The sequence below is a fragment of the Sphaerodactylus townsendi genome, linkage group LG03 (genome assembly GCF_021028975.2).
Source record: "Sphaerodactylus townsendi isolate TG3544 linkage group LG03, MPM_Stown_v2.3, whole genome shotgun sequence".
NCBI classification, from domain to species: domain Eukaryota; kingdom Metazoa; phylum Chordata; class Lepidosauria; order Squamata; family Sphaerodactylidae; genus Sphaerodactylus; species Sphaerodactylus townsendi.
The window spans coordinates 175884133-175907745 of NC_059427.1; the positions used below are offsets into that span (position 1 = coordinate 175884133).

Here is a 23613-nt window from a genome sequence, read left to right on the forward strand (position 1 = left end):
CTAGGAGGCTAAGCAGGGGTGGCATCAGTTAGTGCTTGGATGGAGGCCCACCAAGGACGCCCCGGGTTGCTATGCAGGCTGTGGCAAACCACCTCTGAGAGTCTTTGAAAGCTGTCACAAGGTTGCCATTTGGCTGCAACCTGGCAGCACTTTATGTTTTTGCTATCGTGACAGCTGACTTCTGGCAACCCTGTAGGGTTTTTAAGGCAAGAGGCATTCAGAGGTGGTTTGCCAAGACCTGCCTCAGTGTTACAGCTTTGGTATTCCTTGGAGGTATTCCCTCTCCCAAATGCTAGCCAGGCTCAAGGTGGAGCATGTGTGAGGGGCCCCAAGTCACCCAGCACGTCTCCCCTGCTAGAGTGGAGATTTAAACCCAGTTTTTCCAGGGGTCTGCAACCTGCGGCTCTCCAGGGGTTCATGGACTACAAATCCCATCAGCCCCTGCCAGCATGGCCAATTGGGATTTGTAGTCCATGAACATCTGGAGAGCCGCAGGTTGCAGGCCCCTGGACTAGTCCAACACCTCAACTACTATACCATGTTGGGTCTACGTGGCCCTTTCCCACTCACACGCAAACGGCCAGTTCCTCCGAGTCTTAATGTGTGGAAAGTTACAGTTGAAACTTCAGTGCAATGGAGGTAAATAACATCCACCATAGATCAAATGAACAGTACAGCAACTAGATGTCTTTCTTTGTGGGGCAACCTGACACCCACCCCTGTGTTATACTGAAGACTCTGAGGAAGAGTGCGAGGCTATGCAAAAGCTTGTCCAATTTTTATGGGCACTCCAGGTTCTAATCAGAGGCAGTGTGCTGGCTGCCCTTTCTTTTTGGGGAGCAAGGGGGAGGTCCCGCTAGTGTAAGGTTGCCTGAGGTGGATGGGGTTTGGGGAGGGACTTCAGTGGGGTAGAGTTCACCACAGAGTTCACCATTCCAAGCTTCCATAAGAACATAAGAACAAGCCAGCTGGATCAGACCAGAGTCCATCTAGTCCAGCACTCTGCTACTTGCAGTGGCCCACTAGATGCCTTTGGGAGCTCACATGCAGGAGGTGAAAGCAAGGGCCTGCTGCTGCTCCCGAGCACCTGGTCTGCTAAGGCATTTGCAATCTGAGATCAAGGAGGATCAAGATGGGTAGCCACAGATCGACTTCTCTTCCATAAATCTGTCCAAGCCATCCAGGTGAGTGGCCATTTCCATTTTCTTCAGGTGAGCTGACCTCTGCCGCCTGCAGATCATTTGCAATTGCAGCAGATCTCCAGTTGCCACCTGGAGGTTGGCAACCTCTACCCTAGTGTTGCACCCTACAACCTACATTTCTGCTTTTCCAGCAAGGCTGCCAGCCACCCGCAAATATTAACCACCACCACCCCCGCCTAGCGCAACAAAATGATTTAAATAACACAATTCGATTAAATAGCTCCGGCGGCGCCGCCTCGATTCCCTACGAACGAAGAACCCGTTTCAAAAGGCGCCGGTTCGCCGTCTCCGGCGTTGCGCCTGTTCCTCCGCGCCACAGAGCCAGAGGGACGCCCGGTTCAAAAATGGCCGCTTCGGCAGCCGCTGAAGTACTCGCGTGGAGCGCGGCCCCTAGCCGCCCCTCTAGGCTTCTGGGCGGCTTCAGCGCTTCCTGGGTCACGTGAGGGGGCGGTGCTCGCGGACGCCTCTCTATGACGCAGCATAGCAAGGTTGGACTGCCTGGTGTTTACACCGGAGCCTTCCCGGTTGGAAGTAAGTGAGGGGGGCGGGGTGGGGGCCCAGGGGCGGCGAGAGGGCAGCAGTCAGTATCTGCATGGGGGGAAGATGAGACTGCAGGAGGGGGGGGGAAGAGTTGGGGGGCAGTGGGGGAGAATTAGGGGGGGAAGGGTTAGATTTTTCACCTTCCCTGTTTAACTCCCCATCACAAAGCTCTACATTCCTCAAAAGCCTGTGTCTTTGCCTCTTCTAAAAACCAGTCCACCCCCACCCCTGCACGTGCCTCTCCCAAAGGCTCCAGTGGGGCCTGCTGAGCATTTCACCGGTGGGCTGGTCAGAGGTGGGATCCAGCAGGTTCTCACAGGTTCCCGAGAGTAGGTTACTAATTATTTGTGTGTGCCAAGAGGGGGTTACTCATTGGTGATTTTGCCACGTGATTTTTGCCTTAGTTATGCCCCTCCTCTCAGCGGTAGCGTGCAGAACTTGAAGCAGTCTAGCACAGGGGTAGGGAACCTTTAACACTCAAAGAGCCATTTGGACCCGTTTTCCACGGGAAAAGAAAACACTTGGAGCCGCAAATAATTTTTGACATTTAAAATAAAGATAACACTAGGATAACAAAAGGTTTTTTAACCTTTTACTCCTCTCATTCTGAGAAGCGCATGGATGCGCCCGCCCTGCTGCCTGCAGGGCGGGCAAGGATGAAGACGGCTGCTCGGCCTTGCCGGCCGCCGGGAAAGCACCTGCCCCACTCCAATGGGGTGGGCGAGAGGGGAAGCCCACGGCGCAGCCCAGCCGACCGTGGGCAGTTGGTGCGCCCGCACTGCTGCCTGCAGGGTGGGCAAGGATGGGGCCGGCGTCTCGGCTCGTGGAGCCACAGTGCAAGGGCAGAAGAGCTGCATGCGGCTCTCGAGCCGCGGATTCCTTACCCCTGGTCTAGCAGGAGGTGCACTGGCATGCATGGCAGCCTGCGCCTGCGTGCATTCGTTTCCCGCCCAAGTACCGGCGCAGCAGCTGCGTCTTTGCCACAGCCCCGCCCAGGAATGCCATGCCCCCGGAATGCCACGCCCAGCCTCATTGGCGCTACGCCACAGTTTGAATCCCACCACCATGGGAACCTGTTACTAAAATTTTTGGATCCCACCACTGGGGCTGGTGAGACAGGAGTTTGGGGCCAGGCAGGGAGCGTGAAGGCACCGTGGGTTGCTATGGCCAGTAGCGCAGGAGATGGATCTGGCGAAGTTCTCGTGGAGATTGGTGGAGGGGCGGGGGCACGTCAGGGAAAGGAGGGGCCCAGTAGGGCTGTCAGGTTTGTGGGCAGCTGTGTTGGTCCAAAGCAAAAGCTCAAAGACACACAACACCTCTTCTGGGACCCACCCAAACAAGACAGCGGAGCAGGCTAGCTCTCAGTTGCTCCAGACCTCTTTGCTGGACTGGACAATGTTCAATAAATTGGGGGTGGGGAGAGAAGTCTGTAGGAATAACCCATTGAGCGGATGGAGTTTTGTTGCTGCTTGGGCTGATTTCTTCTTTTCTGCCTTCCCCCCCTCTCTAGCAGTAGTCTTGAGCAAGGAGGCACAGAGATAGACCATCGCTCGCCCCAACTTTTGCGGGGGGCTTGTCCCGCTATCCTTACCATGGCACAGCAACGAGGGGTCAACAGCTTGCGCTTCAACCAAGACCAGAGTAAGTGATCTTCTCTTACCAGCTCAGATGCTCTGTTGTTGGGAGTTCAAATGGAAATACAAGTTATTTGGGGAGGAGCAGTGGCAGGACTGCAGGTAAAAGAAGTACTTTGCTTGCTGGGGGTAAAGTGTAGACGCCTGGGGAAGCCAATGGCGGAATCACCCCATAAATCAGCGATGGCGAACCTTTTCGAGACTGAGTGCCCAAATTGCAAACCAAAACCCACTTATTTATCGTAAAGTGCCGACACGGCAATTTAACCTGAATACTGGGGCTTTAGTTTAGGAAAAACAGTTGGCTCCAAGGCGTGTGTTACTTGGGAGTAAGCTGAGGTTTTAGTTTAGAAAAAACGGTTGGCTCCAAGGTGTGTGTTACTCGGGAGTAAGCTTGGTGGTAGTCGGTGGCTTTGCTTTGAAGCAACCGTGCAACTCTTCCAATGGGTGAGTCACGACCCTAGGAGGGTTTACTCAGAAGCAAGCCCCATTGCCAGCAACCAAGCTTACTCCCAGCTCGCTTTAGTTCTTTGCATGAAAATCAGTGGGGTTTCACAGCTCTTAACAGGGTTACCTACACTGCTTCCCCAAAACTAGGTCTTAGGTTTAATGCTAATAATCGAGCCCAGCTGCCCAGGCCAGCCTAGATGAGGGGGGGGGGGGCGCACTCTGTGAGTGCCCATAGAAAGGGCTCTGAGTGCCACCTCTGGCACCCGTGCCAGAGGTTCGCCACCACTGCCATAAATAAAGTCTGCTTAGTATGTGATGACCCCCATGAGTCAGTAATGACCTGGTGCTTGACAAGGGGACTTTACCTTTACCTTTTAGTGGTCCAGTGCTAGAGAATCTGCTTGGCATGCCGAAGGTCCCAGGTGTAATTCCTGCAATGTGCAATTAAAAGGATGAGTTGAGAGAAACTTTTCAATAAATTGGACTTTAACTTTAATTGCAGTCATAGACCAGCAATATGAAAACAATACATGGAAAGATGTTAAAAAGCTCAAACAGCCAATGATGAAAACGAAAGAACGGCAGCAATCAAAGGAAGGCAAAGAAGTGTTGCCCCTCTTCAAAGTGCTTATCTATCACGAGGCTACATTTTTTACATACAAAAAAGAACAAAATTTTGCCACACATATGAAATATTAGGCCTCTTATCCTCAACCCAAATTCTGGTCAAAAACACTCAGTATCAGGTGTATGGATTAAGTGTCTAAAGTGATATAAAAGCAGTGTAATTAGTTGACTCCTCTCTCCAGTATAAGATTCACAGTGGAGAAATCGTCTCTGTGTCCTTGGTACTGCAAAGGCAGGAGTGCAACTCCAGTGTATATTTTGGAACCTACCACATAATAAAGGCAAGGGGAGGGCATCAGAGTGATCTCTGGAAAAGCAGGGTGACAAAAGGTAGGGTGCAGGAGAGATATTCCTGTCCATTTTTTAAAGAATCTAATGTGGTGTGAGAAACGCAGTCTCAGACTGCTATTCAATATCACTGAAGAGTTGAAAGATCAAAGTTTTAGCATTACATGGACTGACCCAACTTCTGTAATTGCATAGGGTCTAAACCAATTAGTTTAAGCTTTTGAATTACCTTAGTACACCATGATGGATAGGGTGCGGCTGAAAGAGTTGATGTGAAAGATCTCTTTCTAGGACCTTGGAGTGCCATGGCCAGTCTGAGCAAACAACATCGGGGTCAGTGGGCCAAGAGTCTGTTTCAGTATAAGGCAGCTACATTTCGCTTAGAAGGGCAGGCACTGTTAGGCAAATGTCCCAGGTGTCTCGGTGTCTGCTTTATAACCCACACCTCACCCCCCACAATTGTGGCTGCAGTTTTCACAATTGCAGAGGTGATAGAGCTTTCCCTCAGTGCACTTCCTGTATTCCCAGTCAGAACGGTGGGCTATTAATGATAATAACAGTATGTTCCTAGTGCAGGTTATGAGTGCGCTCTGCTTCTTTGCCAGGCTGCTTTTGCTGTGCTATGGAGACTGGCGTCCGGATTTATAACGTGGAACCTCTCATGGAGAAGGGGCATCTTGGTAAGAAAGGGATGGGCTAGGGAAAAAATGGTGGCTGATCTCTCTCCACCCTGGTTGAGGTGTGTGCTGGCATCTCATGCAGGTTATTAGAGACTGGCTGACTTCAGGGGTGGGAGGCGGATCTTAGCTTTGGCTGGTTAGATGTAAAACTTCCAGACATTTTTGTGCTATTAAGATTTTTTTCCAATCCTTTTTTGGGAAAATACTGACAGTTTGGAACAATCCAAAATCTATGCCATGCATAGCATGGAGACCCAGCGTAGTGTGGTGGTTAAGAGTGGTGGACTCTAATCTAGAGAACGAGATTTGATCCCCCACTCCTTCACGTGAGCAGCGGAATCTAATCTGGTGAACTGGATTTGTTTCCCCATTCTTTCGCATGAAGCCTGCTGGGTGACCTTGGGCCAGTCACAGTTCTCTCTGAACTCTCTCAGCCCCACTTACCTCACAAGGTGCCTGTTGTGGGGAGAGGAAGGGAAAGGAGTTTGTAAGCTGCTTCGAGACTCCTTACAGCGGAGAAAAGCAGGGTATAAATCCAAACACTTCTTCATAAACTTATTTTACTACTTCAGCAACATAAAATGCAACATTTATAACTTAGCATATAAAAGTATTCAGTTTGGCATATTTGTGAAATGAATGGTATCAGTGTATTGTCGAAGGCTTTCACGGCCGAAATCACTTGGGTGCTGTGTGGTTTCCGGGCTGTATAACCGTGTTCTAGCAGCATTCTCTCCCTGACGTTTCGCCTGCATCTGTGGCTGGCATCTTCAGATCCTCTGAAGATGCCAGCCACAGATGCAGGCGAAACGTCAGGAGAGAATGCTGCTAGAACATGGCCATACAGCCCGGAAACCACACAGCACCCAAATGGTATCAGTGCCTTAACTTTCTACATCCGAAATCGAAAATACTTAAAAGAACAAGAGAGTTTCAGGTGACTGCCCCTTGGGTCTTAGTTTTGATATCTGAGTGTGGATGAAATAAACGTTGAAACGTGTTGTGTGTGCAACATAAAGAAGTATGCTGCATGGACAGAAACAGTTTCGTACAGCGGGAGCTGAACTAGAAGCATATGTGGATATTTATTTATCTCCCACTTATCTCATCAGTGGGGACCCGAAGTGGCGTCCAACATCCCTCTTCCTTTGTAATTCTGAATTCTACAGTAGAAGAAGAGTGTGGATCTATACTTTGCTTTTCTCACCTGTGAGGAGGCTTAAGGGAGCTGACAAACTCCTTCCACTCCCCATAGCAGACTCCTTGTGAGGCAGCAGGTGGGGCTGAGAAAGTTCTGTGACTAGCCCAAGGTCACCCAGCAGGAACGTAGGAGTGGGGGAACACATTTGGTTTACCCAGTAAGAGTCCACCACTCAGGTGGAGGAGTGGAGAATCAAACCCATTTTTCCAGAGTAGATTCCACCTGTTCTTAACCATTATGGCACACTGGTGATATTATCCTAAACATGATATCATATTGATTGTGGACAAAATTAGTCCCATTGTACATAAACAATATTCTCAGAAATGTGCTCCACGCATATTTTCTACAATGTGCACACTCATTATAATTCTCTAATACAACAGATGCTGACATAAACATCTTCATGCTACACATTTTGAGTGAATAAAATCTTGCCTGAAAAGCATTTCCTTTATTCCAAAAGAGAAGTATTTCATAGGAATTTTTTCCCAGCATGCTGCACAGTTTTCACTGCATTTTAAAAGTAAAACAGTAAAACATTGGTATTTCACTGCTTATCTTGGGGTTTTGTTTCCAGATTTTCACTTTTCTCTTTGGCCCTATACATACATGCCTTAATTTCTTCCCTTTCTAGATCATGAACAGGTTGGCAGCGTGGCTCTGGTTGAAATGCTGCATCGATCCAACCTCCTGGCTCTTGTGGGTGGAGGAGGCAACCCTAAATTCTCTGAGATTTCAGGTGTGTATTTCTAAAAGGAAAGGGGGTTGGGGGAAGGGGGAAGAATTAGAGCAGAGGGGGTCTTCTATCCCAATTGCATATATGGAAATATACCTTGACATCCTAAGAAGAGGTGTACCCATCTCAGTCCATTAAAGCTGGGCTTGCCAGATCTTGTCAGGTGTTGGATGCTAGGCAGAGTCGGCCCCAGTTAGTACTTGGATTCTCTGAGGATGATGGTTTGCATTGCCTGCCTCTGTGTAGCAGCCTTGGACGTTTCTTAAGTTGGAAGCCCTATTGGGTCGCCATAAGTCAGCACAACGACAGCATTTTCCATCTCCAGTTCGGTTTAGGATTATATTGATCTGAGCACCCCTCTGACTGCATTCCTGTGCAGCGGCATAAATCCATGGATAGCTTCATACACTCATATTTAGGCAGAAAGGCTTTCTGCGTAAATCATGTGCTAGCTTTGTGGGAATCATATGTCATATCTTGCACATTTTAAAATCACTGTCTGTACCTGACCTCTCAGGCCCCTTCCGCACAGGCAGAATAATGCATTTTCAATCCACTTTCAATGCACTTTGCAGCTGGATTTTACTGTGCAGAATAGCAAAATCCACTTGCAAACAATTGTGAAAGTGGATTGAAAGTGCATCATTCTGCCTGTGCGGACTGAAACTTGCTGGCCATCTTCATATGGCTTGGAAGTTCAGCATGGAAGGCACTTGGTGTTATAGTCTCATATTCATCTAGAGCCCCCCTGTGTAAAGGGTAAAGATGTGCATGCCCTGTGCATGCCCCCGGTTATTACTGACCCATGGGGTGACATCACATCATAACACTTAATACACAGACTTTGTTTACAGGGTGGTTTGCCATATTTCCTTCCCCAGTCATCTACACTATACCCCCAGCAAACTGGGTACTCACCCCCATGTTCAGGGAGAATAAATGTTTGTTTACATGTTCCAGAAGAGATCTTACATCAGCTCTGGCAAGCCCGGCAGGCACCAACCTTAGTTTTCATTATTTACATTTTATATTTAAATTTCTATCCTCTGTCCCTTCTATAGGAAGGTTTGGGGCAGGTAGCAGCAAGTCAAACATACATTTAAAATTAGGGACAGTCAAAAACTGATTAAACTCTGTGAAATAATGAATAATAATCAGTGGTGCTGTAAACTCCCAGCAGAGTCATCTCCCAAGACTAACAGACCATCTGCAACTTAAGCGGGGGCATATAGAGGATTGGAGGGGGGGGGGGGGCGCTGCCTGGCAAATGTAATAGTGCATCCAAAAGTCCTCAATCACCTGCCCAATGGAACATCTCTGGCCCCTCGCGCACATGCAGAAAAATGCACATTCAGTCCACTTTCACAACTGTTTGAAAGTGGATTTTGCTATTCCGCACAGTAAAATCCAGTGTCAAAGTGCATTAAGAACATAAGAACAAGCCAGCTGGATCAGACCAGAGTCCATCTAGTCCAGCTCTCTGCTACTCGCAGTGGCCCACCGGGTGCCTTTGGGAGCTCACAGGCAGGAGGTGAAAGCAATGGCCTTCTGCAGCTGTTGCTCCCGAGCACCTGGACTGTTAAGGCATTTGCAATCTCAGATCAAAGAGGATCAAGATTGGTAGCCATAAATCGACTTCTCCTCCATCAATCTGTCCAAGCCCCTTTTAAAGCTATCCAGGTTAGTGGCCATCACCACCTCCTGTGGCAGCATATTCCAAACACCAATCACACGTTGCGTGAAGAAGTGTTTCCTTTTATTAGCCCTAATTCTTCCCCCTAGCATTTTCAATGGATGCCCCCTGGTTCTAGTATTGTGAGAAAGAGAGAAAAATTTCTCTCTGTCAACATTTTCTACCCCATGCATAATTTTATAGACTTCAATCAGATCCCCCCTCAGACGTCTCCTCTCCAAACTAAAGAGTCCCAAACGCTGCAGCCTCTCCTCATAAGGAAGGTGCTCCAGTCCCTCAATCATCCTCGTTGCCCTTCTCTGCACTTTTTCTATCTCTTCGATATCCTTTCTGAGATGTGGCAACCAGAACTGAACACAGTACTCCAATGCACATTGAAAGTGCATTGAAAGAGCATTATTCTGCATGTGTGGAAGGGGCCTCAGTCTTGCATGCCCTGCAGAACTGGGCCAAATCAGACAGGTGATTTCCTCAGACAGAGAAATTTCACCAGGCAGGAGTTGCAGTCGAAAAGGTCCTGGCCCTGGCCGAAGACAGCAGACTGCTCTCGGGTCACTGACTTCCAGTAAATTTTGAGAATGAGGGCAAAGCAACTTTGGGGGGACATCGCAGGAGAGGCAGCACCTCTGGCTTGAGGGTCCCAGACGGTTAAAGGCTTTAAAGGTTAAAACCAGCACCTTGAACCTGATCCAGAAGCATATCAGCAGCCAGTGCAGCTCATGGACAATGGGCTGAACAGAAAATCTCAAGGGGGTCCTTATTAGAACCCGTGCAGCTGCATCCTGGACCAATTGAAGTTTCCAAGGCAGCCCTGCATGCCATGAGTTACAGTAATCTACTCTGAAGGTGACCATTACATGAATCTCTGTGTCTATCGGAGTGAGGCAGGTGAAGATGGGAACAGTCAAGACCTTCTGTTTCACGGTCAGTGACATATCCAGGGAAACACCCAGACTCTTGACGTACAATGTTGTTTTCTAATAGGGAGTCAGTGTCGTATAGTGGTTAAGAGCGGTGGATTCTTATTTGGTGAACTGGGTTTGTTTCCCTGCTCCTCCACATGAAGCCTGCTGGGGTGACCTTGGGCAAGTCACAGTTCTCTCAGAACTCTCTCAGCCCCACCTGCCTCACAAGATGTCTGTTGTGAGGAGAGGAAGGAGTTTGTAAGCTGTCCCGAGTCTCCTTACAGGAGAGAAAAGCAGGGTATAAATCCAAACTCCTCTTCTTCATCCCATCCAGAGCTTTTAAGTGTCGCCCCAGCCACGGGGCCTCCGTCTTAGATGGATTTAGTTTCAGTGACTCAGTCTCGCCCGCTTTACCACGGCTTCTAAGCAGCTAGTCAGATCCGTTGGCACTAGGCCCAGCTGGATGTCCATCCGCTGGTGGAGCTGATGTCGTCCGCGTATTGCTGAGAAATAATCCCCAGACCTTTGAGAGCTTGGGCACTGTGTAGTTCTTTTTGGATTTGTCCAGTAGCACCTCAGACTGCAAAGGAAGGCCCAACTGGAGATGGATTCTCTGTAAAGGAAGCCTGGCTCTCAATTTGCCAGACCTGAGGAGGGCTCTTTAACAACAGGGCGTTTGGGAGGTCAGTGACTCATACGGTTGCCCTGAGTCAGAAGCGACTTGTCAGCATTTCACACACACCCCACGTGCACACACAGCACCAGCAAGGTTTTTGAGGTACGAGATTTCGAGAGTCAAAACTCCCTTCGCCAGATACAATAGAGATCCCCTGAGTCCTTCTTCCCCAGTCAGAAAGTTGAGAGGGGTGATGCAGTCAGGATGCGAAGGTGCAAAGCAAAGTTACCGGCTTGATTTGACCAGGAGAGAAACGTTTAGGGGGCAGGTGTCACACTCGCGGCCCTGGAGTCCATAACATCTAAAGGGCTGCAAGTTTGACACCTATGGTTTAGGGCAGGGGTCCCCAAACTTTTTAAACAGGGGGCCAGTTCACTGTCCATCTAACCCAGGATCAGGTATCTGATTCCATTCCATCTAACCCAGGATCAGGTATCTTCCTGGGTTCTTCCTCCCTAGCAGCCAGCGAGCGATTCGCCAGCCTGGCTGATGCCAATGGGAGTGAGGCAGAACAGAAAGCCTGAGAGCAACACATGGAGTAGCCGAGAGGGAAGGGCGGAGCAGGCGTTGCCACGTGTAAGCTTTCCAACTCTGGGTCAGAAAATTCATGGAGATTTGGGGGTGCCATCATGTAACTGCAATCAACGGCCGTTGGGGCCAGTTCCTCCTCTCCCTCAAGCCCCCACTGCACATGAATGGAGTCATCGCTGCCATGCCTGGCGGGCCAGATAAATGCCTTCAGGGGGCCACATTTGGCCCCCGGGCCGTAGTTTGGGGACCCCTGGTTTAGGGGAATAAAACTAGCATCTGTAGTGAGATGAGGAAGATTCCTTCTAATGTCCACACAGAGTCGGGGCCGCGCGTTTCTCTGTCCCACCCTCCTCACCCCACCCCTTTCCCCTTGCAGTCTTGATCTGGGATGACGCTCGCGAAGGAAAAGAGGGCAAAGAGAAGCTGGTGCTGGAGTTCACCTTCACCAAGCCAGCTTTGGCTGTCCGCATGAGGCATGACAAGTGAGTAGAGGGCGAATCCCGTTCCGCCTGGGATCAGACGTGGGGCGAGACTGGCTGTTTGTTGGATGCGTTGGGGGCATCCCTGAAGAATTTTACATATAGAAGGTGGAGAATCAATCGGTGGTCCAGCATGGTGTAGTGTTTAATCAGTAGAGAGCCAGGGTGGCGTAGCGGTTAAGAGCAGGTAGACCAGTGGTGGCAAACCTTTGGCACTCCAGATGTTGCAGACTACAATTCCCATCAGCCCCTGCCAATTGGCCATGCTGGCAGGGGCTGATGGGAATTGTAGTCCAGAACATCTGGAGTGCCAAAGGTTCACCACCACGGAGGTAGACTGATCTGGAGAATGAGGTTTGAGTTCCTCTTCCTCCTCCTAAATGGCAGACTTTTATCTGGTGGACCAGATTTGTTTCCTGCATTCCTGCTGGGTGACTTGGGCTAGCCGCAGTTCTCTCAGAGCTCTCTCAGCCTCACCTACCTCACAAGGTGCCTGTTGTGGGGAGAGGAAGGGAAAAGGAGTTTGTAAGCTGCCCTGAGTCTCCGTACAGGTGAGAAAGGTGGGGGATAAATCCAAACTCCTCTTCTTCTTCCTCCCCCACGAGTAAAGCAATATCAAGCTCTAGTCTAGGGGAAGCAAAGTCCCTTCCGGTTCCCCAAACTGTGCAATCTGGCAAAAATTTCCCAGAAGCCCTTGCTGCCAAACAGGAAGTGAATCACTGTGCAGTGCAACATAAGAGGTATTCTTAATTTCCTTCCCTGCAATGTGTGGAAGAGTTAGGGGAGGGGGCCAAAATTTGTGCTTCCCTAAATTCCCAAATTTTGTGCTTCCCTTCCCTAATTTCACATCTCATTCCACGATGCTCCCAGCTGAGAGTTCTTGTTTGTGGGGGGCAGGGTTACGGCTGAAGATGCCACGAAGCCCTGTTGAATCTGCCTGATTCCAAATTGGATCATTAGTTCATCAAAATCGGTAATAGTGGCTACTTAGAATAGCAGCAGCTTTTCAGGGTCTTCGGAAGAGGCCTTTCACGTCACCTTCTGCCGGATCTGGGGACTGAGCCTGGGACCTTCACCAGACAAATGCTCTGCTACTGAGCCACGGCACCTCCCCTGAAGCAGTGCTCCCCGCATGAACACACATGGAGCTCCCTTGTACTCAAATCAGTCCATCGAGAAGGTGGATCGGTGTGGTATAGTGACGGAGTGGGTCAGACTAATAGCTGGGAGCCACGCCTTTGAATCCCACGCTGTGAAAGCCCTGTCTTTGGAAACCCACTCTGCCCACAGGGCGGTATTCTGTAAAGCTGACCACGCCCTTCGTAGGATGCCTCTCGCCTGTTTGTTTACTTTATTTTAAAACCTTTGTCTCCCTTCTTGGTCCAAGGCAGCTTTCAATAACTGTCAAAACATCCTTCGCTGAAGCGAAAAACAACCTCGCCAGCCCCATGTTTCTCCTTCCCACCCCGGCCCCCTGGAAAGATGCCGGCACTTCCGCCCCCTTCAACTGCCCTGGCAGATGGGCAGGTTTTGGCACGCCTCCTGAAGATCTCTGGCAAGGGGGGGAGGGGGGCTCATCTCTTCAGGGGGTCCCTTCCACAGAACAGGGGCTATGATGGGGAAGGCCTGGGCTGTGGCCGATGTCAGGCGGAGGGAGGGCCATGAGATGGCTGCCCGATGCGTGTAGTTTAGTTGGTGCACAGAGATGCAAGGAAGGAAATGGTCCTCATCCACTTACTTCTGTGCTTTCGTTCCTCCCCTTGAAGGATAATCATTGTGCTGCGGAACCGGATCTACGTGTATTCCTTCCCCGACAACCCCGTCAAACTCTTTGAGTTCGACACCAGGGACAACCCCAAAGGTAGGCACGCTGCCCGCTTCGTTTCCTGTTCTTCACACCGAGCTGAACAGGAAAATGCGCCCCGTAAATCTGTGCCCGTGAGAACTCAGCTCAGCTCTGATTCCTTGCCTTTGTTTTCTCTTTCTGCCTTCTCAGGACTCTGCGATCTCTCTCCGAGCCTTGAGAAACAGCTCCTGGTCTTCCCGGGGCACAAATGTGGCAGCTTGCAACTGGTGGTGAGCCTGTGGGAAACAACAGTGGGGGCGTTTCTAGCCTTGGTCAGGGCTGGCCTGCTGCTCTCACGCTTCAGTGCTTGCTATTGGTCCAGCCATAGGGGCTAGAAACTTACTTTGACAAATGGGTTGCCTGCTGTCCTGCATTCTCAGTACTTCCGCTGGGATGTATTCAGTCGTGGCACGCTTCCGGCAGAACGGTGTCCCTGTTGCAGAAGAGGAGGCGGTGACTTCTGTCAAGGCTGGCTTAAGAAAGCCCCCAAGTGGGGCAGACTGCTGGGCCCAGAGCTTTTGGCCAGACCCGCTCCCTCCACCAGCTTGCACACCCTCCCAGCACCCAGGGTTCCTTGCTGCGTGCACTGCCCACACCAGCAGGAGAAGAGCATGCATGCCGCTGGGAACTGGGGCAGTGGGCAGGGAGGTAGTGTGATGGCTGGAAAGGGAGCAGGCCTGGCCACCCTCTGCCCTCATTTCTACTGATTCCTCCCTCTCACTGTAACCCCTTCTTTGCCCCCGGGATCTGCTGACCCTCCAGAGCAAAGAACATAAGAACAAGCCAGCTGGATCAGACCAGAGTCCATCTAGTCCAGGGGTAGGGAACCTTTAACACTCAAAGAGCCATTTGGACTCGTTTTCCACGGGAAAAGAAACACTTGGAGCCGCAAATAATTTTTGACATTTAAAATAAAGATAACACTGTATATATTGGGGTTTTTTACCTTTTACTCCGCTCATTCTGAGAAGCGCATGGATGCGTCCGCCCTGCTGCCTGCAGGGCTGGCAAGGATGGGGCCAGCAGCTCAGCCTCGCCAGCCGCCGGGAAAGCACCCGCCCCACTCAAACGGGGCGGGCGAGAGGGGAAGCCCGCGATGCAGCCCAGCCGGCCGCTGGCAATTGGTGCGCCCACCCTGCTGCCTGCAGGGCGGGCAAGGATGAAGCTGGCGGCTCGGCCTCACCGGCCGCCAGGAAAACACCCGCCCCGCTCAAACGAGGTGGGCAAGAGGGGAAGCCCGTGGTGCAGCCCAGCCAGCTGTGGGCAGTTGGTGCGCCTGCCCTGCTGCCTGCAGGGTGGACAAGGATGGGGCCGGCGGCTCGGCTCGTGGAGCCGCAGTGCAAGGGCAGAAGAGCCGCATGTGGCTCTCGAGCTGCAGGTTCCCTACCCCTGATCTAGTCCAGCTCTCTGCTACTCGCAGTGGCCCACCAGGTGCCTTTGGGAGCTCACATGCAGGAGGTGAAAGCAATGGCCGTCTGCGGCTGTTGCTCCCGAGCACCTGGTCTGTTGAGGCATTTGCAATCTCAGATCAAAGAGGATCAAGATTGGTAGCCATAGATCGACTTCTCCTCCATAAATCTGTCCAAGCCCTTTTTAAAGCTATCCAGGTTAGTGGCCATCACCACCTCCTGTGGCAGCATATTCCAAACACCAATCACACGTTGCGTGAAGAAGTGTTTCCTTTTATTAGTCCTAATTCTTCCCCCCAGCATTTTCGATGAATGCCCCCTGGTTCTAGTATTGCGAGAAAGAGAGAAAAATTTCTCTCTGTCAACATTTTCTACCCCATGCATAATTTTATAGACTTCAATCATATCCCCCCTCAGACGTCTCCTCTCCAAACTAAAGAGTCCCAAACGCTGCAGCCTCTCCTCATAGGGAAGGTGCTCCAGTCCCTCAATCATCCTCGTTGCCCTTCTCTGCACTTTTTCTATCTCCTCAATTTCCTGAAGCAAAACTTCAGAGGACGTAGTGGGTGATCCCAGGCAAACTCTTGCTCAACAAGTCCATAAGTAAAGGTTAACAGGACAGCCTGTGCCAATGGGGGATAATTAGTTAGACTAGAGACAGCTATATTAGATGAAACGGCTATGGTCAATCCCCCCCTGGGGCGACCCAAGGTCTTTGATTTGGTGGCTGGTAGATTGAATGTATATAGTCCATAAGTACTCAAATACATGCCACACAGTGTAATCACAGACTGCCCGAGGTGGGAGCTGTGGGAGCCGGGGGTCCCCGACCTTTTCACCCTTTGGAGTTACATGAGAACATAAGAGAAGCCACGACCCATCAAGTCCAGCAGTCTGTTCCCACAGTAGCCAACCAGGTGCCTCTGGGAAGCCCGCAAGCCAGACGACTGCAGCAGCGTTTTCCTGCCTGTGCTCCACAGCGCCTAGTACAGTGGTGGCGAACCTTTGGCACTCCAGATGTTACCGACTACAATTCCCATCAGCCCCTTCCAGCATGGCCAATTGGCCATTCTGGAAGGGGCTGATGGGAATTGTAGTCCATAACAACTGGAGTGCCAAAGGTTCACCACCATGGGCCTAGTAGAATAGACCTGCTCCTCTGATACAGGAGAGAATAGGGATGCCTCGTGACCAGGGGGGGTCCTTTTTGACTAGTGGCCGTGGACTGGTGGCCTGTCCTCCATGAACATGTCCATTCCCCTCTAAAAATCCTTCCGAGTTGGCAGCCACCACCGCATCCTGCAGCAGGGAGTTCCACAAGTTAACCATTCGCTGTGTGAGGAAATACTGCCTGTGGTCTGTGTTGAATCTCTCACCCTTCAGCTTCAGCAGATGGACCTGCGTTCCAGTGTCACGAGGGAGAGGGAGAAACGCTCTGTCCACGCCAGGCATAGTTTTCTAGACCTCTATCATGTCTCCCTTTGCCTGCCTTTTTTCTAAGCTAGCGAGCCCGGAGTGTTTTCACCGGGCCTCACGAGTCAGTCGCTGGATCGCCCCGATCCTTTTGGTTGCTCTTTTCTGTACCTTCTCAAGTTCTGCAAGATCCTTTTTGAAACGTGGGGTCAGAACTTCATCAGCATTTAGATCAGGGGTGGGATTCAGCCGGTTCGCACCACTTCGGCAGAACCGGTTGTTAAAATGATGCGTGTAAACAAGCGGTTGTTAAATTATTGGAATCCCCCCACTGGTTTAGATGCATGGCGGGGGGTATAGTTACGGAATGGCCCCCACAGGAGGCGGAGTCTCGTGGTTGCCCAGAGGGAGTCCAGATGCAGGGAAGAAGAGGGGTAATTCTTAAAATACCCTGGACAAGAGGAGCGAGAGAGAATAAAACCAACCCTGTGGTGGCTGCTGCCACTGAAGCAACGTTATTTTAATCTGCACAGCCAGTCAGATCTCCGTGGGCCAATCAGAAGCTTTGCTGGGCAAAAGCCCCGACTGGTCCCACCCACTTTCTGGAAACTGTTGGTGGGGGCCCCAGGGGAGACGGGGGCCTCTTGAAGCCTTTGGTTTCCATTTTATAACTGAGAAGCAGGCCGGGAGTTTCTGCCTCTCCTGCGTCTGGCCCACAGCCTGTGTCTGCGCTGACGGTCGTGCCACGAAGGCCTGCAGGTGGCTTCCTGGTGCCTTCAGGCTCTCCAGCCACAAACGTGCGTGGCCACAAGAGGAAGCGTTGTGCCAGATCCCCAAAAACTGAAACAAACTCCATGCAGAGAACAGAGGTTTATTCACGATCTGGAGGACAGCTTGGAAAAGCCAAGAGTGACTTTCCACATCCCCCCACCCCACCCCACGAGAACAGCACTGAGAAAATGTGCAGACAGTGAGGCAGCGCAAACTGTCTCCGCTGAGCCTGGCCTTGGCCAGCACTTGGCCAGACAGAGCAGAGAAAGACATCCCACCCCCCGCCCGCTGAAGGCAAGAAGCAGCCCCACAAGCAATTCAACTACTAGGCATCCTGACCCTTTGCTGGTTTTGTTTCTGTGTTCCTCCCCCTGCCTTAGGATCTCTCCAGCACGAAGCCCGGCACTTCCTCGGCCCCTTTCACCATCAACGCCCACCAGAGCGAGATCGCCTGCATCTCTCTCAACCAGCAGGGCACGGTGGTGGCCTCGGCCTCCAAGAAAGGGACTCTCATCCGCCTCTTTGACACCCAGACCAAGGAGAAGCTGGTGGAGCTCCGGAGAGGGACAGACCCAGCGACTCTGTACTGGTGAGGACTTCCCCAGTGTCGACACTGTAGAGACCCAGCCCAGACGAGTCCTGGGATATACCTGCGCTACAGGAGGTGGTGTGCTTGCTGAACCCGAGCAAGGCTGGATGGGAGACCACGTGAGATGCTCGGCACGCACCGCCTTGAGTTCCAGAGTGGCGAAAGGTGGGATACACATCTAGTGGGGTGAATGTTAAGTATCATCAAGTCACCTCTGAACAATGGCGACCCCCATAGGCCCGTGGTGGCGAACCTTTGGCACTCCAGATGTTCATGGACTACAATTCCCACCAGCCCCTGCCAGCATGGCCAATTGGGGGCTGATGGGAATTGTAGTCCATGAACATCTGGAGTGCCATAGGTTCGCCACCACTGCCTGAGGGCTTTCAAGGCAAGAGACAAGCAGAGGCAACTCTGGACTTCCCTCGGTCGTCTTCTGTCCAAGTATTGAGCGTGGCCCACTCTGCTCAGATTTGACAAGATCGGGCTTGCCAGGGCCATCTGGGTCAGGGCAGACACATCTAGTAAAAATAGACCTGGAGGACGTCGGTTCCTCCCCTGACCGAAGCGCCTCAGGCTGGCCCCATCTCATCAGTTTCGAGAGTTAAGCAGGGCTGGCCACAGATGGCGCGCACCAAGCAAGGCCGGGGGTGCTGGGCAGAGGCAGGCAATGGCCGAGCACCTCCGTTTGTTCTCTGCCCCTGATCTGGATGGCCCCGGCTGGCCTGATCTTATCAGATCCTGGAAGCTATGTGTGGCATAGTGGTGGAGAGCTGTGGATCTGGAGGACCAGGTTTGATTCCCTTCTCCTCCACCCGAAGCTTCTGGGTGACGTTGGGCCCTTCACGGTTCTCTCAGAACTCTCTCAGCCTCACCTACCTCACCAGGTGTCTGTCGTGGGGAGAGGAAGGGAAAAGGTGTTTGCAAGCCCCTTTGAAACTCCGGAAAGGTGAAGAAAAGTGGGGCATGAGAATCAGTTCTTCTGCTCCTAAGTGGGGTTGGCCCTGGTGAGTATTTAGATGGGAGGCCACCCCTCATGCCTTGAAAATCTCATTGGGTCCCCCTAAAGCACTTCCCGCCCCCCAGCCCCGTGCTGCTCCGCCCCTTCAGTCCTCCACGGAAGACGTGGCTTGGGTGGAGGTGAGGACAGGAACGGGGGGGGGGGGGTTGGTTCCTGTGGCTTAGTGGAGGAACGCTTGCTTGGCACGTGGGAGGCCCCGTGTTGATCCCCGGAGTTTCCAGTGAAGAGGATCGGGTTGGAAGCCCTGCAGCTGCTCCCTGGGACTCTGGAGAGCTGCCAGTCAGAGGAGATAACGCTGGCCTGGGGAGACTCCGTATCGGGAGGCTTTATGCCTGGTTTCAAGAAATCGGCAGGGGAAATGGGGCAGAGGAAACCTGCAATCTGCTGTGGGCCAAATGGCAGCTGCAGCAGCCAGTCAGCTGAGACCTGGCGACGCTTCGTGCCCTGGCCACCTCTGCTGCATGGTCATTTTCTGCGTCACTTGGTGCTCCCTGAGCCCTTTGGGGGTAGGGCAGTCTACCAAATCGAATAAATTAACAACAACAACAACAGAAACATATACATATTAAGCATCATAAATAAATTTGATCAGCGTCGCCTGATGCCGGATTTCTACCTTTTATGATGGAGGGGCAGGGGGCATGAAATCATTTTGCAGGCGGCTCCTGGGGAGTGGGCTCAGATTAGAGGCAAGTGTCATTTGAAACCGGTTGTGAACTGCTGTGCTGTCGGTTCTGTTTCCCAGTGTTGGAACAGGTCCTCAGCTGCCCCACTGTCTCCTGCCCACGTAAAAGACGCTTTTACATGGACCCTGCAGGAGGTCAAAAGTTATAATCCAGCACATGAAGTTGCCTCTTGCTGGATCATGTAAGCACACGGAGCTGCTGAGCCAAAGCAGAGAAGGCCCACCAGAGTCGGCAATTGTGTTCCTCAGACTGGCAGCTGCTCTCCAGGGTTTTGGGTTAAGATCTTTAATTTCACCCCTTACCTGGTCCTTTTAACTGGAGAAGCCGGGGATTGAACCTAGGACCTTTCGGATGCCCCTAAGCTGTGGCCCCTCCCATAATTGCAAACCAACATGGACCTTTCTGTGCCCTCCACAGTATTAACTTCAGCCACGACTCGTCCTTTCTCTGCGCTTCCAGCGACAAAGGAACCGTCCACATCTTTGCCCTGAAAGACACCCGTTTAAATCGCCGGTCCGCGTATGTAACAGGAAGCCACGCGCTCGAGGGGGAAAGGCGCACTGCCTCGCCTGTCCTGACCCTTGTCTTCTCCCCCCTGCAGACTGGCACGTGTGGGGAAGGTTGGGCCCATGATAGGCCAGTATGTGGATTCGCAGTGGAGTCTGGCCAGTTTTACCGTACCAGCTGAGTCCGCCTGCATCTGCGCTTTTGGCAGGAACACCTCCAAGAACGTCAACTCAGTCATTGGTAAGTAGCACCAGAATGCAGACGTAAGGACTGATTTTCACGAGCAGCGTTCATGAGCAGCTATGTGGGGCAGCTATGACCAAGTCCCGGGTCTCCCTTTAGGGAACAGGTGACGTTGTTACGGGCAACACAAGGAAGAGACGAGACGCAGCGATATCATCCGGTGGAGAGAAGCCAGTGGCGATATAACGTGATCTGTGGATCTGGCTACTCTGCCGAGCTGGTGTCCCTGGCACCTTTTATTCGGGTTTTCGGGGAGAGCGGGAGAATGTTGCACAATACATGACTCATAGGGGCTGCGTACGCGCGGGAGGAAACGTTCCTGTCTGGGCCTAATCCATACCTGGGGGTATGCACCTTTTGTCCCTTTGTCCAGGACATCTTGTGACCCGTGAGTCATGGGGTCTTGTGACAGGTGAACGTGTGCGCCCAGGAGGCAACAGATGGCGCAGGCATTCCTGTGCACTGTCTGAGGCTCTGCTGGGTTCGCTGGCTCACCCCTACAAACAGGGAGGGACACGACCCCTCCAGGAGCCCTTTTTGAAAGAGCCGTGCTTTGTTTTCTCATAATCTACCCAGTAGTTGGGATTTTCTTTCTCACACCCCACAACAGTGTGAGGTGTTACTTTCAACAGCGATGTGGGGCTGAAGCAATAAATTAGAACTGCTGGAAGTTCTCCAGGGGGAAAAAAGGCTGTTGGGCTGTGTCCTCTGAATGCAGTCGGAGGAAGCACTGAGCAGCATTTTAATTTCTTAGAAGTAGAAGTGCGGGCATTCAGACCTGTACGTGGACTTTGCCATGAGGGAAACTTGCAGAGAACAGCGAGTTTTTGCCTTCGCGGGGGTGGGGATCAAGTTGGCCCCCTGTGTATGTTCAGAGGTATAATAAATCATAGTTATCCAAACTCCTCTTCTTTTTAGAGCTTGGATTTATATGCCCCCTTTCTCTCCTGCAGGAGACTCAAAGGTGCTTACAATCTCCTTGCCCTTCCCCCCTCACAACAAACACCCTGTGAGGTAGGTGGGGCCGAGAGAGCTCCGAGAAGCTGTGACTAGCCCAAGGTCACCCAGCTGGCGTGTGTGGGAGTGTGCAGGCTAATCAGAATTCCCCAGAAAAGCCTCTACAGCTCAGGCGGCAGAGTGGGGAATCAAACCCGGTTCCTCCAGATTAGATACACGAGCTCTTCGCCGTACGGCTACGGTTTCACTCTTTTTGCTTCCACAGCCTTGGTCTTTCCTGTCTTTTTGTTTAATATGGCGAACTTTGCCAGACATCCCTCTTTTTGCTGTCAAGTCACAGCGGACTTAGGGTGACCCTGTAAGGTTTTCAAGGCAGGAGAATGCAGAGGTGGCCCCACCCTGGGTTCCCTGAGGGGTCTCCCATCCAGACACTAACTGGGCACCATCCTGCTTAGCATCCAAAATCTGAGGAAATCAGGCGAGGGCAGGAGAGGGCGAAAACAAACGTCCTTGAGGGGCCCCCCTCCAAATACTCACCAGGGCTGACTTTGCTTAGCTTCTGACTTTGCTTAGCTTCTGATACCTGATGAGAGGGCTACCCTGAGCTACCCAGACCAGACCAGGTGCCTATTCACCTGCAGCCTGCAACTGCTGGGGCATCGTGGCTAAAACAGGTGGGACTTCATGCCCTGCAAGGGAGGGAAGGGAAGAGCTCTGAGACAGAGGGCCAGCTTGGAGAAGAGGGGAGGGGTAGTCAGTTGTTTGAAATAGGGCTGCAGTGCAGCAGTTGCTGTGGGTGAGTGGCTGGGGCAGGAAATGCACCCCCGAAGCTGCTTCCTGCTGAGTCAGGCCTTTGATCTGTCCAGGTAAGTATTGTCTACTCTGCCTGGCAGCAGCTGAGGAAAACTGGCGACCTGACCATCCTTACTGTAGATGCGTGGGGCCTTCTGTGTGCAAAACAAACGCTCTGCTGCTGAGCCACAGTCCTTCCCCATGGGTAGAAGATGTGGTGATTGTGATAGGAAAGACGGGGTGGTGTGTCTGGGGGGGGGGGCTCTTGGCTGTATGAAGAGGACAGCATGTGGCTCCCAGGCCCAGGGAATCTGGCTGGCCTTGCTCCAGGCTCTCAGGGCCTGGTGGTTGAATGCCCAGAGCCTCTCTCTCTCTCTCCCTCCCTCCCTCTCAATTCTCTTTCCCACCCTCCAGCTATCTGCGTGGACGGCACTTTCCACAAATACGTCTTTACTCCAGACGGAAACTGCAACCGGGAGGCTTTCGACGTCTACCTGGACATCTGCGACGACGACGACTTTTGAGCCCAACTCAGCCTCTGTTCCAAATGCTGCTGGGCCCCAGGGCGGCTTGGCTGGAGGGCGGCTGGCCGGCCAAGGGTCAGCGTTGGAGGGAACCCTGCTGGGATGGGGACAGAGGGAGCCACCAGATTAGTCATCCCTCTCAACTCCCACCCTTTAAAAGGTCCTTTAAAAAGAAACGGATCCCACCTCCTGCAGAGCCAGGGAGAGGCCTAGAAGATGGATGCTTTTGGAGACACCGTTCCTCAGACTCCGTTCACTTTGGATTTTTGGAAGCAGCAGGAGCAAGCCTCTTACCGTCGGCTCCATCTGGCCGTTCCCAGCTGCCGACATGCCAGAGGCGGTGTGCGATGGAATGTGTGTGCGTGTGCATGGCGGAAGAGCCCATTAAAACAGAAATTCAGCCGCTGTGTCTTTGCCTTATTGATTATTTGGTCGGTAAAGGTCAGTGGGGAAAAACACTGGCAAGCCGTTTCCTAGAGTGGCTGCTCCAATGCCCTTCCCTGCCCAGAAGCAGGTCGCAGCAGCAGATGACACTGAATGGCATAGCCTGCCACCTCTGAGGCAGTGTGGTGTAGTGGTTAAAGGGTCAGGCTAGATTCAATCTGGGAGTCCCAGGGTTCAATGTTCTGCCATGGAAGCTCTCCGCGTGATGTTGGGCCACTCACGCACGAACAGCCTGACCTACCTCACAGGGTTGGTGTGAGGATAAAATGGAGGAGAGCAGAATAACATAAAGCTGCTTTGGGCCGGCATCAGGGGAAGGGGCGGGATACAAATGAATAAATAATAAATCAGCATGGAAGTCCCCTTTAGCCATCCTGGTGTGAGGATAAAATGGAGGGGAGAAAAGCTGTGAAACCCAATTTGGGAGAAAAGCAGGGTCCGTAGTACGTAGCTAAATAAATCATGTAAGACATTTATTCAGTCTTTGACCAGTATAAAAAAGAGTAAAACAGTAAATAATATATTTAAATATCCCGAATGACACAATCATCCCCTCCCGAGGAGACATGTTATTAATTCTACAGAGTAGTGAGGCAAGAAGCAGCAATACTGTAGTTTTGTGGCCATATGAAGACATTTTGCCCCTTGATGCATCACACTGGAGACTACATCCTCCCAGAAGAAATTAACTAAATTTTTTGGAGCGATTTTAGAGGACAAGGTTGGCCGAAGCATTGAAACCTCAAGGCTTCTCCTAACATCTACA

General features: G+C 51.8%; 1 protein-coding gene across 2 annotated transcripts; it reads left to right on the plus strand.

Annotated features, from left to right (window-relative positions):
• Positions 1–1647: 1647 nt before the first annotated feature.
• WDR45 (WD repeat domain 45) lies at positions 1648–22810 on the plus strand. Of its 2 annotated transcripts, none has more exons than XM_048489972.1 (11): positions 1648–1733; positions 3253–3383; positions 5347–5421; positions 7260–7364; positions 11543–11648; positions 13412–13506; positions 13642–13721; positions 17465–17673; positions 19798–19899; positions 19982–20127; positions 22294–22810. In XM_048489972.1, exons 2-11 carry the CDS (start codon positions 3335–3337, stop codon positions 22401–22403), a joined length of 1077 nt encoding a protein of 358 aa, XP_048345929.1. In that variant the 5' UTR covers positions 1648–1733; positions 3253–3334; the 3' UTR covers positions 22404–22810. The 2 variants fall into 2 exon arrangements, with proteins under 2 accessions (XP_048345929.1, XP_048345930.1); XM_048489973.1 differs by having other exon boundaries at positions 1656–1733; positions 3256–3383.
• The last annotated feature ends 803 nt before the right edge of the window (positions 22811–23613 follow it).